Below are 17,822 nucleotides of genomic sequence, written 5' to 3'. Positions count from 1 at the left end.
AGGTTGGGTGCTGTCAGAAAGCAGAGCAGTTCTGTGATTGAGTATCTCAATAAATTTTATCTGGAGTTGGGGGCAGACTAGAGGGAGGCTGACACTGTAATTGGTAAAGAAGCAGTGGTCACTCATATTAGGCAGGAAGGAGAAATATTCGGTCATTTCTGTGGTTTGGACAATGTTCATATTTTGTCTGTGACTATCCATCATAGTCGCAGAGCTTCCTTGTCCGATATTGATGTCCTGTGAAATTGTTTGGGTTCAACAGAACACCAAGCTCTAGTTTGGTGTTGTTACTAGTGCCAGGCCAGCACCTAGCAACACCAAGCCTAGCCGATAGTACCAGGCTAGCTCCTGGATGTTAGGAAATGCTTTTCTCTTTTTAGTTTGGTGCTTTACCAGTAGGCCACGTGCAAGGGGGCTTCCTTAAATGCATTTCAAAGAGGTCTGACCTCCCCCACCACCCCACAGGCATTTCTGTGTCTAAGCTCACATTCTTTTGCCCCCACTGCATTGCTCTAGCTCCATCTACTCATCCCCTGGCATATTTCTGGGGCCTACCCCAAGTCCTACATCTTTCATGAAGCCATTTCTGATCACTCCACTCCAAAGGACTTTCTTGCTGCTCTGATCTTGGTGCTTTTATAGTTTTCTCTACTTTATTGGCACTTTTAGGGCCTAACACTACGTGCAATCTATGTACGTAGTGATAAGAGGTAACATGCACTGTTAATTGCCTTTTACTGCATGAGTCTTATCTCTCCAAATGAACCCTAAATTACTTGAGGGCAGGGATCATATGCTGAGAATTCATGTTTTTTTATGTCTCGGGCTCTGTTCTAAGTTTTTACATGTGTTAATTCATTTAATACAAGTCTATAAAGCACTATTATTATCTCCATTTTTCAGGTGAAAACAAAACACCTTTTATTAGCTCTTCTGCTACCTCGCCTGCCCCTTCTCCATCCAGTTCACTAATAGGCTGGTTAATGATGGATAACAAAAGGCATGTGGTGGAGTGGTGTGTGGAGATTTTCTCCCCAAATACTTCTCAGGTATAACTCACTCTACATAATATCAATACATGTTCTTGAAAATCGACATTAATAAAACTGTTGGCTTAAACAGAAGAGCTACCACTACTATGTGGATTAGGATAGCATTGTGAGGGTTTATGAAGATAGATCAATGCAATTTGGCATGTGGTATCTCCTTAGACTTTCACAACAATGCTACCCTTATCCTCATTTTACAGGTAAGGAAACCACAGCACAGAGCACTTCCCAAAAAGAAAAGAGGAAGACAAGATAAAAAGGTAAAAAAGAAAAGAAAGAAAAGTAGAGCTACAGATTCAATGCAATCCCTATTAAAATTCCAATGGCATTTTCCACAGAAATAGAACAAACAATTCAATCATATAGAACCACAGAAGACCTCAAATAACCAAAGCAACCCTGAGAAAGAAGAACCAAGTAGGAGGCATCACATATCCTGATCTCAAACTATATTACAAAGCTATAGTAATCAAAATAACATGGCACTGGCATAAAACAGACACATAGGTCAATGGAATAGAAATAGAGCCTAGAAATAAACCAACCCATATACGGTCAACTAATATTTGACAAGGGAGTCAACAATACTCAATGGGGAAAGGATAGTTTCTTCAATAAAAGGTGTTGGGAAAACTGGATATCCACATGCAAAAGAATAAAAGTAGACCCCTATCTTACACAACTCACAAAAATTAACTCAAAATGGATTAAAGGCTTAAATGTAAGACCTGAAACTGTAAAACTCCAAGAAGAAAACATAAGGCAAAATCTCCTTCACATTGGTCTTTGCAATGATTTTTTGGATAAAACACCCAAAGCACAAGCAACAAAAGCCAAAATCAACAAGTAGGACGATGTCAAACTTTTTAGTGCTTCTGCACAGCAAAAGAAACAATAAAAAATGAAAAGGCATTTCAGACTACCTAATGGGAGAAAATATTTGAAAACCATATATCTGATAAGGAGCTAATATCCAAAATATATAAGGAACTCATACAACTCAATAGCAAAAAACCAAATAATCCAATTGAAAAATGGGCAATGGACCTGAGTAGACATTTTTTTCTAGGGAACTCATCCAAATTGCTAACAGGTACATGAAAAGATGCTCAACATCACTCATAATCAGGGAAATGCAAGTCAAAAACACAATGAGATATCACCTCACACGTGTTAGAATGGGATCATCAAAAAGACAACAAATAACAAGTGTTATTTGAGGATGTGGAGTAAGGAACCCTCTTGCACTGTTGGTGGGATTGTAAATTGATACAGCTACTATGGAAGACAATATGGAGATTCCTCAAAAAATTAAAAATAGAACTGCTATATGATTCAGCAATCCTACCTCTGGATATATATTTGAAGAAAGTGAAATCACTATCTGGAAGAGATTTCTGCACCCCCATGTTCACTGCAGCATGATTCAAAATAACCAAGACATGAAAACCACCTAAGTGTCCATTGGCAGATGAATGGACAAAGAAAATGTGATACACACACACACGCACAAACGAATATTATTTAGCCATAAAAAGAAGGAAATCCTTCCATTTATGACAATATGAATGGACCTTGAGGGCATTATGCTAAGTGAAATAAGTCAGATAGTGAAAGACAAATACTGTATGATCTCACTTATATGTAGAATCTAAAAAAGCCAAACTCATAGAAACAGAGAGTAGAATGGTGGTTGCCAGGGACTGGGGACTGGAGGAAATGGGGAGATATTAGTCAAAGCCTACAAACTTTCCATTATAAGACGAGTAAATTCTGACTATCTAAGGTAAACCATGGTGACTATTGTTAACAATATTGTATTATATACTTGAAGGTTGCTAAGAGAATAGATCTTAAATGTTCTGAGAGAAAGTGGTAGTACGTGATGTGATGAAGGTATTAACTAACTGTATTGTAGTAATCATTTCACAGCATATACATGTGTCAAATTATCATGTTGAACACCTTAAATTTATGCAATGTTATGTGTCAATTGTATCTCAATAAAGCTGGGGAAAAAAAGGAAAGTAGAGGGCCAAAGTGAGAGAATAGTGGTGGAGCTTTGTGGGGGTGGGTTAGGAGAGGTGAGGGAAGGTTTAGGTAGGTTGTTTTTTTTTTTTTTTTTATTGTGAACCTGGAAGGACAAGGAAAAGAATCCAGGACTAGAAATTTCCTGGAGGCACTGCCTAGCCAAGCCTCCTGGAATAAGATCTGAGGTAAGAGTTGCCAACAAACAAACAAACACCCAAAACAAAAACCCACAAAAACTTGTAATTTGTCTTCTCTCTACCTATAGCAAAGCCCAATCTCTACTCCAAAACACAGTCCCACCGCTCCACCCGGTGGCAGTCTTGAGGTAGTGCACTGAGAATGTCTGCCAGAGCCACCCAGACTGCATCAGTACCTCGACGTGGCAGGGAGGAGTGGCCATGTTATTATCTTTTAATCCTCAGGGGATTCTAATGTGCTGCTGTATTTGAGAATGGCTGGCCAAACGTGCATTTTCCCCTATGACACAGAGACTTTTTCTGGTGCCAGTCAGGATGGCAGGCAGCACCTGGGCAAGGTGCTAACCTGGGTAAGGCGCTAACCTAGGTCATTGCTTTGTTTTTTACATTCTCTCCCCAGGAGTTTCACTCTTTCTCATCAATGCCATTTCTCAGTAAGGGACTGTGTATTAGGTGCTGGGAATACAGCACTGCACAAGACAAACAAGGACTCTGTCTCATGGAGCTTACAGTGAGGAAGATAAGCAAATCTGTACTTAAAGATTGTGATAAGTTCTATGAAGGAAATGGACATGGTGTTGAGATGGAAAATGACTGAGGTGAGAGAAGACTTCTTTGAGGAGGTGACATTGAACTGAGACTTGGAGAATAAGAAGTCAGTTATACCCTGAACAGCCAAAGCAATCTTGAGAAAAAAAGAACAAAGCTAGAGGTATCATGCTCTGTGACTTCAGACTATACTACAAAGTTACAGTAATCAAAACAGCATAGTACTGGCACAAAAACAGACACATAGATCAATGGAACAGGATAGAGAGCCCAGAAATAAATCCACACTCTTATGGTCAATAATCTACAACAAAGGAGACACGAATACACAGTGGAGAAAAAACAGTCTCTTCAACAAGTGATTCTGGGAAAACTGGACAGCTACATGTAAAAAAATGAAATTAGAACATTTCTTCACACCACATACAGAAATAAACTCAAAATGGCTTAAATATTTAAATGCAAGACTTGAAACCATAAAACTCCCCAAAGATAACATAGGCAGAACTCTCTTTGACATAAATCATAGCAATATTCTTTTGAATCTGTCTCATAAGGCAAAGGAAACAAAAGCAAAAATAAACAAATGGGATCTAATTAAACTTAAAAGCTTTTGCAAAGCAAAGGAAACCATCGACAAAATGAAGAAACAACTTACTGCGTAGGAGAAAATATTTGCAAATGATATGACTGATAATGGGTTAACATCCAAAATATATAAACAGTTCATACAACTTAATATCAAAAAAGCAAACAACCTGATTTAAAAAATGGGCAGAACTTTTGCAGCAACATGGATGGACCTAGAGAATATCATACCAAGTGAAGTAAGTCATAGACAAATATTATACCACTTATATGTGGAATATAAAACATAATACAAATGAATCTGTATACAAAACAGAAACAGGCTCACAGACATAGAAAACAAACTTACGGTTACCAAAGGGGAAAGGAGGGGAGGGATAAATTAGGAATATGGAATAACAGATACAAACTACTATACATAAAATACATAGGGAACAAGGATTTAATGTATAGCACAGGGAACTATATTCAATACCTTGTAATAACCCATAATGGAAAAAAAATATATATATATATATATAAATTATTCACCTTGCTGTACACCTGAAACTAACAAAATATTGTAAATCAACTATATTTCAATTAAAAAACAACAAAAAAATAGGCAGAAGACCTGAATGGACATTTTTCCAAAGAAGACATACAGATGGCTAGCAGGCACATGAAAATATGCTCAACATCACTAATTATTAGAGAAATGACAATCAAAACCACAATGTGATATCACCTCACACCTGTCAGAATGGCCATCACCAAAAGAACACAAATAACAAATGTTGGCAAGCACGTGGAGAAAAGGGAACCCTCGTACACTGTTGGTGGGAATGTAAATTGGTGCAGCCACTGTGGAAAACAGTATGGGGGTTTCTCAAAAATCTGAAAATAGAGCTACTATATGATCCAGTAATCTCACTCCTGGGTGTGTACCCGGGAAAGAGGAAAACTCTAATTTGGAAAGATACATGCACCCCAATGTTCATAGCAGCCTTATTTACAATAGCCAAGATATGGCAGCAACCTAAGTACCCAATAACAGATGAAAGGATAAAGAAGATGTGGTATATATATACAATGGAATATTACTCAGCCATAAAAAGGAATGAAATTCTGCCATTTGCAACAACATAGGTGGACCTAGAGAGTATTATGCTTAGTGAAATAAATCAGAAAGAGAAAGATAAATACTCTGTTACTGCTTATATGTAGAATCTGAAAATAAACAAATGTATATAACAAAACAAAAACAGACTCAGATATAGAAAACAAAATAGTGAGGGAAGTGGGGATGGGCAAGATAGGGGTAGGGGATTAAGAGATACAAAATACTATGTATAAAATAAATAAGAGACAAGGATATATTGTACAGCACAAGAAAATATAACCATTATTGTGTAATAAATTTAAATGGAGTATAATCTATAAAAATATTGAATCACTATGTTGTGCACCTGAAACTAGTATAATATTGTAAATCAACTATACTTCAGTTAACAAAAAAGAAGTCAACTATAGGAAGAGTTGAAGCAAGGCTTCTGCCAGCCCATAGAGTGCCTTTGTTCCAAAAGAAAAATTAACTCTTCTCTGAACACACATAGCCCTGCTGACTTGTGCTAAGTGCTCACTGTCACTTTGAGGTCAAGAGATAAAGCACTTTCTCTAGGGAGTTACAGTCCCACACCATGGCGTACGGCTTGGACAGTAGATTGTGGGCTAGGTTTCAGCTCACTCTACACCTCAGCTGGATACCCTTGTGTAGAGAACAACACAAACAGTCTTAGATGGGAGTGGGGAGTAAGGACCCAGCTTCAACTCTTCCCATGGCTAACTTCAAGCAGATGGAACTGCATGTGCAGGAAAGAACTTCACGTGTTCTAGAAACTATGTGACCAGTGGCAGGCAGAGGCCAGATCACACAGGTTCTTATAAGGTAGAATAAGGAGTTTGTATGCTATTTAATCCATGAGAAGCAGTGAAGGTTTTTAAGTAGAAGGAGTGAAAGAATCTGAGTTATATTTTAAGAAAATATATCTGGTTGCTGTGCAGAGGATCTACTGGAGGGGCAAGACCCCTCCAGTATTAGCACCCCAAATTCCACCTGCCACCTTAATTCCCCTTTGCCATGCAACCTAACATACTCATAGAGTTCCAGGGATTAGGAGGTTATTGAGTAGTCAGATCAGAGATGGTGATGGTTTGGATTAGGACAGTAGCAGTTGAAGAGGTGAGAAATGGACAGATTTAAGAGATATTTTGGAGGTAACTTGTGTAAAAGAATTAATGAAGGATAGCAGGATTTTGACTAGAGCCACTGGGTGGGAAGAAGTGCTGTTTCCTAGGATGGAGAAGACAGGAGGAAGAACAAATTGGGAGAAGGAGCAAACCAAGAATTCCATTTGTTACAATAGCCAAGATACGGAAACAATCTAAATGTCCATTGATGGATGAACGGATAAGAAGATGTGGTATTGGGACTTCCCTAGTGGCACAGTGGATAAGACTCCATTCTCCCAATGCAGGGGGCCTGGGTTCAATCCCTGGTCAGAGAACTAGATTCCACATGCATGCTACAACTAAGAGTTCTCATGACACAACTAAGGAGCCTGCCTGCCACAACTAAGACCTGGTGCAGCCAAATTTAAAAAAAAAAAAAACGAAGAAGAAGAAGAGTGGTATATACATGTAATGGAATATTACTCAACCATAAAAAATGAAATCTTGCCATTTGCAACAACATTAATGGACCCTGAGGGCACTATGCTAAGTGAAATAAGTCAGACTGAGAAAGACAAACACCATACGATCTCACTGATATGTGGAATCCAAATTTGAAATAAAACAAGCTCATAGATACAGAGAAGAGATTGGTGGTTGCCAGAGGCAGGGGAATGGTAGGTGGGTGAAATGAGTGAAACAGGTTTAAAGGTGCAAACTTCCAGTTATAAAATAAATAAGTCACGGGGATGTAATGTACAGTATGGTGACTATAGTTAATAATACTGTATTGCATATGTGACAGTTGCTAAGAGATATCTTAAAAGTTCTCATCACAAGAAAAAAATATCTGTAACTATGTATGGTGATTAATGTTAACTAGACTTATTGTGGTGATCATTTCACAATATACACAAATCATTATGTTGTACACCTGAAATTAATATAATGTTATGTGTCAATTATACCTCAATTTAAAAAAAAGAATTCCATTTTAGCCATTTCAGATTAAAGATATATGTGTAAGATAGTCAAGTGGAGATGTCAAGTAGAGTTTGTTATGACACTGTAGCTCAGAGGAGAAATTTGGGTCAGATACATCAATTTGGAAATTATCATCATTTGGGCTATTTTTCAGGCCATGAAAAAGGATCAAATCACTTAGGGAAAGAAAATGCAGAGAGGTAAGTCTCAGAACAGAACCCAGAGAAACTCCAGTTTGAGGGAATCAGGTAGACAGTGACCAAAGTGGGAAAAAAAAAAAAACCCAGGAGACTTGTGCCACAGAAGTGCCGAAAGGCGACTATTTCAAGAAGAATTGTGTGGACAGCTGTGGCTGAAGGATCAAGAAAGATAAGAATTAGAAAAGTGATCCATGACTTTGACCATATGGTGGTCATTGAGGATCATAATAAGAACAAGAGGACCAGACTGGAAAAATAAGAGTGTGGGATGCTTGAAGTTGAGATTTTTGGAAGTAATGTCGATTTTCATTAAGAAAGGTCTGGGACCCTGGGCGTGACACTGGGAGTAGATGACAAATCATTGGAAATGAGGAAGCTAAGAACAGAGAGGCTTGGGTGTTGAATGGTGAAGCTGTCAAGGATTTGAGATGGAGAGGAAGTGTAGTGAGGTTGCCAGGCAGTCTTGAGTGTGCTTGTGATCACAAATTTGTGGCCAAACCAGTCAGGTAATTTTTAATATTTTCAGCTGTTTCAATATAGACAAAGAACCATGTGGTTCAAGTAGGCTTGGGGTTTTGCCTAGTGGATATGATAGGCAGCTAAGAGGAGAAAGGAAATGGACTGACTTTAACAAGGGAGTGTGTATTGGTTTCCTATTGCTGCTGTAACAAATCACCACAAACTTAGTGGCTTAAAACAATACAGGTTTATTATCCTACAGTTTTGAAGGTCAGAAGTCCAAAATGTGTTTTACAGGGCTAAAATCAAGATGTCAGCAGGTCTGCATTCCTTCAGGAGACTCTGGGGGAGGACCTTTTCTAGCTTCTAGAGGCTCCCTGCATTCGTTTGCTTATAGCCCCCTCCTCCATCTTAAAAGCAAGCAACGTTGGGCTGAGTCTTTCTTATGCTGCCATCTCTCCAGTTTTCTCTTCTAATGCCCTCTTCCACTTTTAGGGACCCTTGTGATTGCTCTGGGCTTGTCGGCATAAACCAGGATCATCTCCTTATCCTAAGGTCAGCTGATTAGCAACCCTAATTCCATTTTAACCTTAATTTCCCTTTGCCATATAACCTAAAATATTCACAGGATTTCAGGGATTAGGTTGTGGACATCCTTGGTGGAGGGGGGGATCATCATTCTCCCTACCACAGACTGATTATAACAATGTTAATGGATGGACTCTACACTGGGTAAGGAGGCAAATGGAGGAAACGGTGGGCAGATGAAGAGTAAAAAAGTGGTGGAATCAATGAATTGGAGAAGTAATCTGAAAGGATTGAAGAACTGTAGCACTAGAGTAGAAATTTTCAAAATGGAGGAGTTTCTGGTGATGAAAAAGGCTAGTGTAGGATCATATCACAGAGGTGAGTATCTGCTGTAAAGTTGTAGAAAAGACCAGCTAAAGCAGCCATGGCTACCATATGACCCAGCAATCCCACTACTGGGCATATACTGAGAGAAAACCATAATTCAAAAAGACACATGTATCCCAATATTCATTACAGCACTGTTTACAATAGCTAGGACATGGAAGCAACCTAAGTGTCCATCAACAGAGGAATGGATAAAGAAGATGTGGCACATATATACAATGGAATATTACTCAGACATAAAAAGGAATGAAATTGGGTCATTTGTAGAGACATGGATGGACGTAGGGTCTGTCATACAGAGTGAAGTAAGTCAGAAAGAGAAATACAAATACCGTATGCTAACATATATATGGAATCTAAAAAAAAAATGGTTCTGAAGAACCTAGGGGCAGGACAGGAATAAAGACGCAGACATAGAGAATGGACTTGAGGACACACGGAGAGGGAAGGGTAAGCTGGGAAGAAGTGAGAGAGCGGCATGGACATATATACACTACCAAATGTAAAATAGATAGCTAGCGGGAAGCAGCTGCCTAGCACAGGGAGATCAGCTCGGTGCTTTGCGTCCACCTAGAGGGGTGGGAGGGAGATGCAAGAGGGAGGAGATATGGGGATATATGTTTATGTATAGCTGATTCACTTTGTGATACAGCAGAAACTAACACACCATTGTAAAGCAATTATACTCCAATAAAGATGTTATAAATAAATAAATCGCAAGCTGGTTCCAAAAGGATGAAAACCTGATACTGTGTATAGGAAGTCTAAGAAAACATTAAATCAGCATATATTGACTGTGGATACATGTAGAGAGTAACAGGCAATGCATGTGAAAGATGTATGCAAATGTAGCATACAGAAAGGCATGCAGTGGAAAGATAAACACCACATTTAGGGTGGTGGTTACCCCTTGGGGAAAGAAAAGGAGGGAAATCCTACTGGGAAGGGCTCCACAGGGGGCTTAACTGTATTTGTAATATTACATTTCTTAAGCTGGGTGGTGGGTACATAGATGTTGATGGTATTATTCTCTATATCTCTGTGTAGGTCTGAAATATTTCATAATTAAAAATGAGAAAAATAAAAAGAGGAAAGGGAGAGAATAAGCTTAATATCTAGACTCTGTTTAAGAGGGGAAAAAAGGTTAAGTCATATTTGCTCAGAGGATCAGAGATAGGGAAAGGCCTGGAGGGTTGAGACTAGACAGCCTCATTTCTGCATTTAGTTAAGGCTTCCTCAGTGCCTTCCTGGTAGCATTGATACCTTCTCTCATATTCTGTGGTAGCACATCTAATATTCTAACTTATATGAGCATTATTTTTTTATTTGAGGTGATGAGTTCACTTAAAAGCAACCATTTAAAAGCGAACAATTAAATGACATTCACAATTTTGTGCAGCCACCACATCTTTAGTTCCAGACATCTTCATCACTCCCAAAACCCTGTACCCATTAAGCAGTCACTCCCCATTTCCCCAGCCCCCAATTCTCTGGCAACCACCAATCTGCTTTCCATCTCAATGAATTCACCTATTCTGGACATTTCCTGTAAACGAAATCACACAGTATGTGAACTTTTGTGTCTGGCTTTCTTTCACTTAGCATAACGTTTTGAAGGCTAATCCACGTTGTAGCGTGTATCAGTACTTCATTTTTATGGCTGAATAATATTTCTGTTGTATGTATATACCGCAACTTGTTTATCCATTCGTCTGTCGATGGACATTTGCGTTGTTTCCACCTTTTGGCTATTGTGAATAGCACTGCTATGAATGTTCATGTCCAAGTATTTGTGCGTTATTTATATATGTGTGTATCTACCGCCCCCACCCCACCATCTCCAGGACTGTGAACTTCTGAATGGCTGGGGCCTTAAAAGCTTTTATCTTTCTTTCCCAAAGTCCTAGGCACTGAGTTTTCCACTTAGTAGGTGCTCAACTAATGCCTGTTAAAGTAAACTTAACACTTCCACAATCTTTTTTTTTTGTCACCAGTGTTGATATTTGAAAATGTATTATCATGTATTCCTTATGGCTAGAACCACATGGTGAGACAGAGGCACAGGCCCCTTGTCATCATTACTCAAAATGAAAGGGCAAGCCAATAGACAGTTTTCCATATAGGGTGATTTGAGGGGCTTCAAACTGGTTCTGATTTGTTAGTGTTTATGCTGTGCTAGTTGTTAATATAGTATTGCTTCTAGGCCCAGGCAAGAGATATCTCTGTCTTGAGCTCTATGCTTTAGAGGTCCCACTGGCTTTCTTCCAACCACACCCGTCCCTATAGGGCCAGGAGCCCAGCCCATGGAAACAAGGGGTGTGTCCCTCCTAGCCCATGCTCCAGGCACCCCCTGAACAATCCCAAGCCTGCTTCCAGGGCCTGTGTGCTCCTCTTAGAGCTGTCCTGGGGAGGGCTGACTGCACTGCCGAGGTATGTGCTCCAGGCCCTAGGGGAGGGGGGATTGTATGCCCAGAACAGGGGATGGGGCCTAGCCTAGGAGCCAGGGTATGGGCAGGGGGAGGGGAGAGGGGGCAGCTGTTCCCACACCATCAGAGCACAGCTTAGAGGAGCCTGAGGATTCTAAATCCCAACCTGGACTTTCAGGTCATAATGAAGTTACATTTGTCATGGAAGGAGATACAACTTATTTTATTTAATGGCTTATTAGTTGATTTAAACATTTCAAATATTTTTAGACATGTGGATACCTAACTGAACTCTTTTTCTGAACCCTGAAAATATGACAAATGTTACAGGAGGGCCAGGTTAAATATCCACTCTGTCACCCCTTCCCCTTGCTCATTCTATGTTACACTTTGTTACCTGAGCATAGCGGGGCCACTTCCTTTTGATAATGCCTTGTTCCAGTAGCCCATCTTGCAGTAGGACTCACACCTAGTCCCGGGGCCAGGCTGGAGTACAACCACCATCTTGTCCCCACTACTCATCCCCATCTGCATTTTCTCTCCCACCCGTCTCTTTGCTCCCTAGGTATTTACACATATGAAAACCTCCTCTTCAATACCACCTCTCCCCCATACAAACACCCACCTGGAGGCCATCAGCTGGGTCAGGCACACCTGCGTAGGGGTCTTTATGCCCCACACAACCTCTTAAAATCAGTTTGGTTTTCTGGCAACCCTTGGGTCTAAGTTGTCAATAACCTATTCAATTTCCCTCCCCATGTGACAGACGGAGACAGACTACAGAACAGACTTTATTGAATTTATTTGCTTTGCATATAGCAGAAATCAAGAATGCTAAAAGAAGCTGAAAACTTGTCAGAATGTGCCTCTAGGCATTAAAAAAAGACTTAACCTCTTTACTGAAAACAGATTTTTGTTGCTAACTGTGAAAAGGAAATTGTGAATGGAGAGTTCTTAGAGTGAGAATAACCTAATAGTGGTCCACCCTGAGAAAAGGGGGAAGGGAGGTATAACAGTTAATCTACCAGGATTGCCTGGGTAAAGGGCATCTACCTTAATGAACTATGGGAATACAAAGGAAATCAAACCCAATCAATCAATCAAAAACCTAGCATTGGGGCCTCCCTGGTGGCACAGTGGTTGAGAGTCTGCCTGCCAATGCAGGGGACGCGGGTTCGTGCCCCGGTCCGGGAAGATCCCACGTGCCGCGGAGCGGCTGGGCCCGTGAGCCATGGCCGCTGAGCGTGCGCGTCCGGAGCCTGTGCTCCGCAACGGGAGAGGCCACAACAGTGAGAGGCCCGCGTACCACAAACAAACAAACAAACAAACAAACAAAAAACTAGCATTATCAAAAAGGCAAAGATATAGTATGAGGAAAAATAGATGTTTTACAGAGAAAACGCAAAACCAGCCTATGATTGTACAATATCACATTATACCATCATCAGGAAAACCAAGCACCAAGGGTTTAAATGAGCTCTGGCACCTCACAGCCTCTCTGAATTTGTTTTTTGCATGAGGCAGCACCCTACTTGGGATTTAAAGGCACAGTTATGTCTAGGTCTGCATTTCTGTTTAAGCAAAGTAGCCCCAAGGTGACAGAGGCAGACACAGTGAAAGGTATACTAAGACACTTCTGGGTTTCCTGAGAAAATGAGCTAGGTACTCCCCAGGCATCCAAAGGGAGCTCTCCATTAGTGGTTAGTGTGTTTGGGGTTGGAATAGAGGGGAAGGACTTGGGGGGAAGTGGTTCACTGGGGAGGTGGGGGCTGTCCAGCCTAGTGACTGTTGAGGTGTGTGTGCCTCCAGGAATGAGGGCAGGGAAAGGCTGCTTCAGTCACTTCAGGCTTCCCGTTAGCAGAAAGTCAGTTGTTCTGTGGCTTTGAGGGTGCAGTCTTGTCTTAGGCTAAAATCTTCTGAAACAGAGACTGCTGAGGGAAACGGACAAGAAACTGGGCTACTCGGAGCTTTCCACCTTAAGGCTGGAGCCAGGGCATAAGACAGCTCTCCAGTGGCCCCAGACTTCCTTGTGGAAGGCTTCCCATCTGCCCCATTGAAAGCACAGCTTTTGGAATCTTCAGAATTTTGAATTTCAACAGGGTCTTAAGTGCTTTAAAAATAGGATATGTATGAAGTGCAGTACACTTCTGAGCAACTAGAGAGGGTCACAATGGCACTGGGGCAAAAGGTCAAACACTGATGGGCTAACCATCCAGAGGAGTATGATAATCCCCAAGGAATGCTATGCCCCATAGGAAGGTGCTCACTGCTGCCAGACTTGTGACAGGTTGACATGGGGCACGTGGAAAGAGAGCTCTGTATAAGTTGCAGGTGTTGGGAGCCCTCAGGGATACAAAGAAGGTGTTTCAAAGGGCAGTGGGCTGATTGGGGGACTGGCTGTGCAAAATTTTTCTTGGAGACCCAGAATTTTCACTTCTACCACATCTTCTTAGGGGGCTTTGCAAAGTTTGGAAAAGCAACCAAAGAACTGAAGCATTTAACTAGGCTCATAAAGCCTAAAAGCCAATCCTTGGACCAAATCATCTGGACATTTCCATTAGAATGAATTTATTAGATCAAGGGAAATGACCACCTCTTAGTTGCTCCAACAAAATGTTTTAGCTTTCTCCCTTCTAAAGCACATTGTTCAAAGTTAAAGTTTTCTCAGTTCGACAGCAGTGCAAACATTTTATATAGTTTTTATAGAGGAAATGCTGGGTTTTCAGATGCTGGCAGTGACTGTACTGAAGGTTAGGCATTCATGGCGTCTGTTTCATTCAAATAATTATTAGCTTTAATTCCCCTTTTAAGGCTCTTATGCTTAATAAAAATGGTTACAGTAAATAATTCACTACGTGACATTAATACAGCTATTGGCAATTATCATTTAAAATGCTGATACTCCACCCAGGAGCTATTTATTGCGTGATTTTTGCTACATGGCTACGTGGTTTCATGCTTTGTCTTTCTTCTTGGCCACGGAGAACCAGCCTGGCTCAGTTGGCTTAGCCGGCTGTTGTAGCATGGCTGGGACAGTTGAAGACTTTCTGGTTTCTTTTTCCACAGAAGGTACTTGAAATATCTTCTCATCTTCGAATCTTACTGGAACCATAGCAAATAACACACAAGCAGTAAGAAGCCCCAGAGATACTGAGGTACGTTTATGGGATGCAGTAAAAATTTTCCTCCTTTCAGGTTTCCTCTGGCTTCTAGAAGTCAGTGCATGGGCAATGCCATAGGGTGGTATGTGAAAAGGGTAACATCAATATGGCTAGAGCCACAGGGGCCTGACATGGGAAGGCCTGAGAGAAAATACCTACAGCTGTAACTGCCAATCTTTGGGTGGTTATTATTGGATTGTCTTACACTTTTGAATTGAGATCAGAGAGGAAACATGTTGTATGGTATCTGTTCAGTTTTTTAAATTTCTTATTAGGTAATATTGTTTTTGTTTTGCCAATCCATTATGTTGTGTGAAATGATTGTTGATGACTCAATAGATACACCCAGTAAAAGTCTATATGCTAAATAACATGATATCAACTACTCCTACCTAGCAGCCTCCTTCACTATTCCCCAGTTCTACTCCTTCCCTTATCCTGCTTTACGGTTGATTGACTTAGTGGCTTAGACTCAACCAGTGGTTCTCAACCCTGGCCACACATTAGAACCGCCTAGGGCTCTTTTTAAAAATACAAATGCACATACTATTTCCTGAACTAATTGAATTAGAATCTCTAGCAATGGATCCAGGGCCATCTGTAATTTTTTAAAAGTACATCAGGTGATCCTAAAGCACAGTGAGAGTTGAGAACCACTTGATAGGATTACTGTGCCCATGAGACTATTCACAGCTATAAGCAGGTCAGGTGCTGCTGTATCATGGCCAGAGGGTGGGTTCCTAATTCCTAGTTTAATTTCTTCATGAGGCGGACTAAGTCAGAGAACAAAGATGCCTCAATATAAATCTATCCTCCCCTCCCCCTGCTCCTTCTGAAAAAAAAATATTCCTCTGGCACGTGACTCTACTGATGAGACCCCATTCTGTTCTATCACAGCACAGTGTTTGTTTCAGCTTTCAACATTTCCCCACCTCTCATACCTCTGCTCAGAATACAGAGGGGCTGAAACAAGCCTTTTAAATAGTTAAAAGACAATTCAATACCATTGGCCATTTATAGTGGATTATTTTCCACAGTTTCCCTGGGAACGTAGAAGGTGAGAAAACACCATTTTGCTATGGACTAGAAAGTGGCTTGGTTCTTTCCTCTTGAATACCAGCCACAGGAAAGTTCTAGTGAGTGATCACAATTTTGTTCTGATACAGCTTCCTCGATGGGGTAAAAGACTGGAAGACCCTCTGAAAATTATACATTGGACTGACTTACAGTAGTCATAATAATTGGATTTTCCTAAAACAAGCTAATATCTGTATCTAATGGAAGAACCATGAGAGAATCATAAGCTGATTTGGGGGAAGAGAGACATGTATTGTCTGAAATTGCAAAAGTTTTGCAACTTCTGCCAGGGCTATTTTGGGAGTGGGGGTTGGGGTGTGTTTTTTACCTGTTTTGGTAGACTTCGGTGGCTTCCGTGCCATCTCCTGTCTGTTGACATCAGAAGTGAAAACACTCCTTGGTTGGTTTTCATTTGCAAGGCCAGTTCTCTTTAATACAAAAATGAAAACAGAAAGCTTGTAAGTCCTGACATGAAAACAGCAAATTACTTATTCAGATCACAAGGTGCAAGTCCTGTCCTGGGTATTATAAGTTCAACATTAATCAAAAGAAAAGAGAGAGATAAGGAAAGAAATAGCACAGAAAGCACCTTGGTTCAGAATTCAGGTTCACAAAATCTAAGCTGGTTCAACTTCATCACCTTTCTGAGCTGGGAGAAAAGGCTGTCTCATCATACAAACAGTGTAAACAGGTTAACAAGAGAATTATGTAACTTGACAACAACCTTTCCTCTAGGACTTTACCAGCACTTAACAGAAAGCTAACAGAAATGCGGTGGTCACAAACAAATCTTATCAGTTAACGGACTTGAGTTCCATAGATTTCTACGTAACAAAACCTATTTACATCTGACTTGCGCTCCTTGCATTACAAAGTGATATAACAATAGGTCTTTTCAAAATTGTACAGTTTAAGCTTTTCAAATTAACCTCTCCACAACTGGTCTAAATTAATTAGTTTATATACCTTAGTGTATTTCCCTCTGACAAAGCTTTAATTAAGGTGGACTTTGCCCCCTGTATGATACTGCTCCCTTAAAAATACTAATAATGAAATGAAAAGATCTTTAAAGCAAAGAGTTAAACAGATTTTCACATGATCCCACAACAAATTCAGTAAGCACCTAAAAGTATAGGAACTTAGACATCTCGATATGTAAATTTCATTGAGTTTTCTTGAGTCAGTTTTATGTAGTTTTGACAAGAGGGGTTCTCATTCTAAAACTTCCAAAGACATTGAAAATGGGACATTGGAAGCAAGACATCATCCCAGCATGCCTGGGATGCTGGGAGCTGCATGTCTGGGAAAGTTCCCAATGTAAGCTTAATCAGTTGGCTCCAGCACCCTTTTGGAGTGTTTAGTGGGCTGCTCCAGGTCCTACCCCATATCTAGGTTCCTTAGTCTCAGCCTTGGCTCCAGCTCTATTCTTGGTTTTTGGCTCTTTCACGGGAATGTTGGCCTGGAGACTCCCCTGCCTCTGCTTTATCATGGTTATCCAAGCTGGCTCTGAGATGGCATGATCTGACTGTCGACCAGGAGCTTTTCCTGAGAAAGGAATGAAAGAAGTTAGAACTAAAGTGAGGCAGGGGCTTCCCTGGTGGCGCAGTGGTTGAGAATCCGCCTGCCAATGCAGGGGACACGGGTTTGAGCCCTGGTCTGGGAAGATCCCACATGCCGCAGAGCAACTAAGCCCGTGCGCCACAACTACCGAGCCTGTGCTCCAGAGCCCGCGAGCCGCAACTACTGAAGCCCACGCGCCTACAGCCCGTGCTCTGCAACAAGAGAAGCCACCGCAGTGAGAAGCCCCCGCACCACAACGAAGACCCCCCCAACACAGCGAAAAATAAATAAATAAAATAAATAAATTTATTTTAAAAATAAATTAATAATGTGAGGCAGGCAGGGTCTTGAGACTGGCTGGGACCTACCCACAATAATGTCCCAAATGGGGATCCTTGTTAACTGCCAAATGAAA

General features: G+C 40.8%; 1 protein-coding gene across 1 annotated transcript in view; it reads right to left on the bottom strand.

Moving 5' to 3' along the window:
* Positions 1–14,544: 14,544 nt before the first annotated feature.
* KIAA1210 (KIAA1210 ortholog) overlaps positions 14,545–17,822 on the bottom strand; it is a 34,585-nt gene continuing 31,307 nt past the window's right edge. The window contains 3 exon segments of the mRNA XM_060086411.1: positions 14,545–14,711; positions 16,176–16,275; positions 17,229–17,392. Coding sequence (XP_059942394.1) covers positions 14,545–14,711; positions 16,176–16,275; positions 17,229–17,392 — 431 coding nt within the window.

Source organism: Mesoplodon densirostris, chromosome X (assembly GCF_025265405.1).
Source record: "Mesoplodon densirostris isolate mMesDen1 chromosome X, mMesDen1 primary haplotype, whole genome shotgun sequence".
In the NCBI taxonomy this organism is placed as follows: Eukaryota; Metazoa; Chordata; class Mammalia; order Artiodactyla; family Ziphiidae; genus Mesoplodon; species Mesoplodon densirostris.
This window is presented reverse-complemented; position numbering and strand designations above follow the sequence as displayed.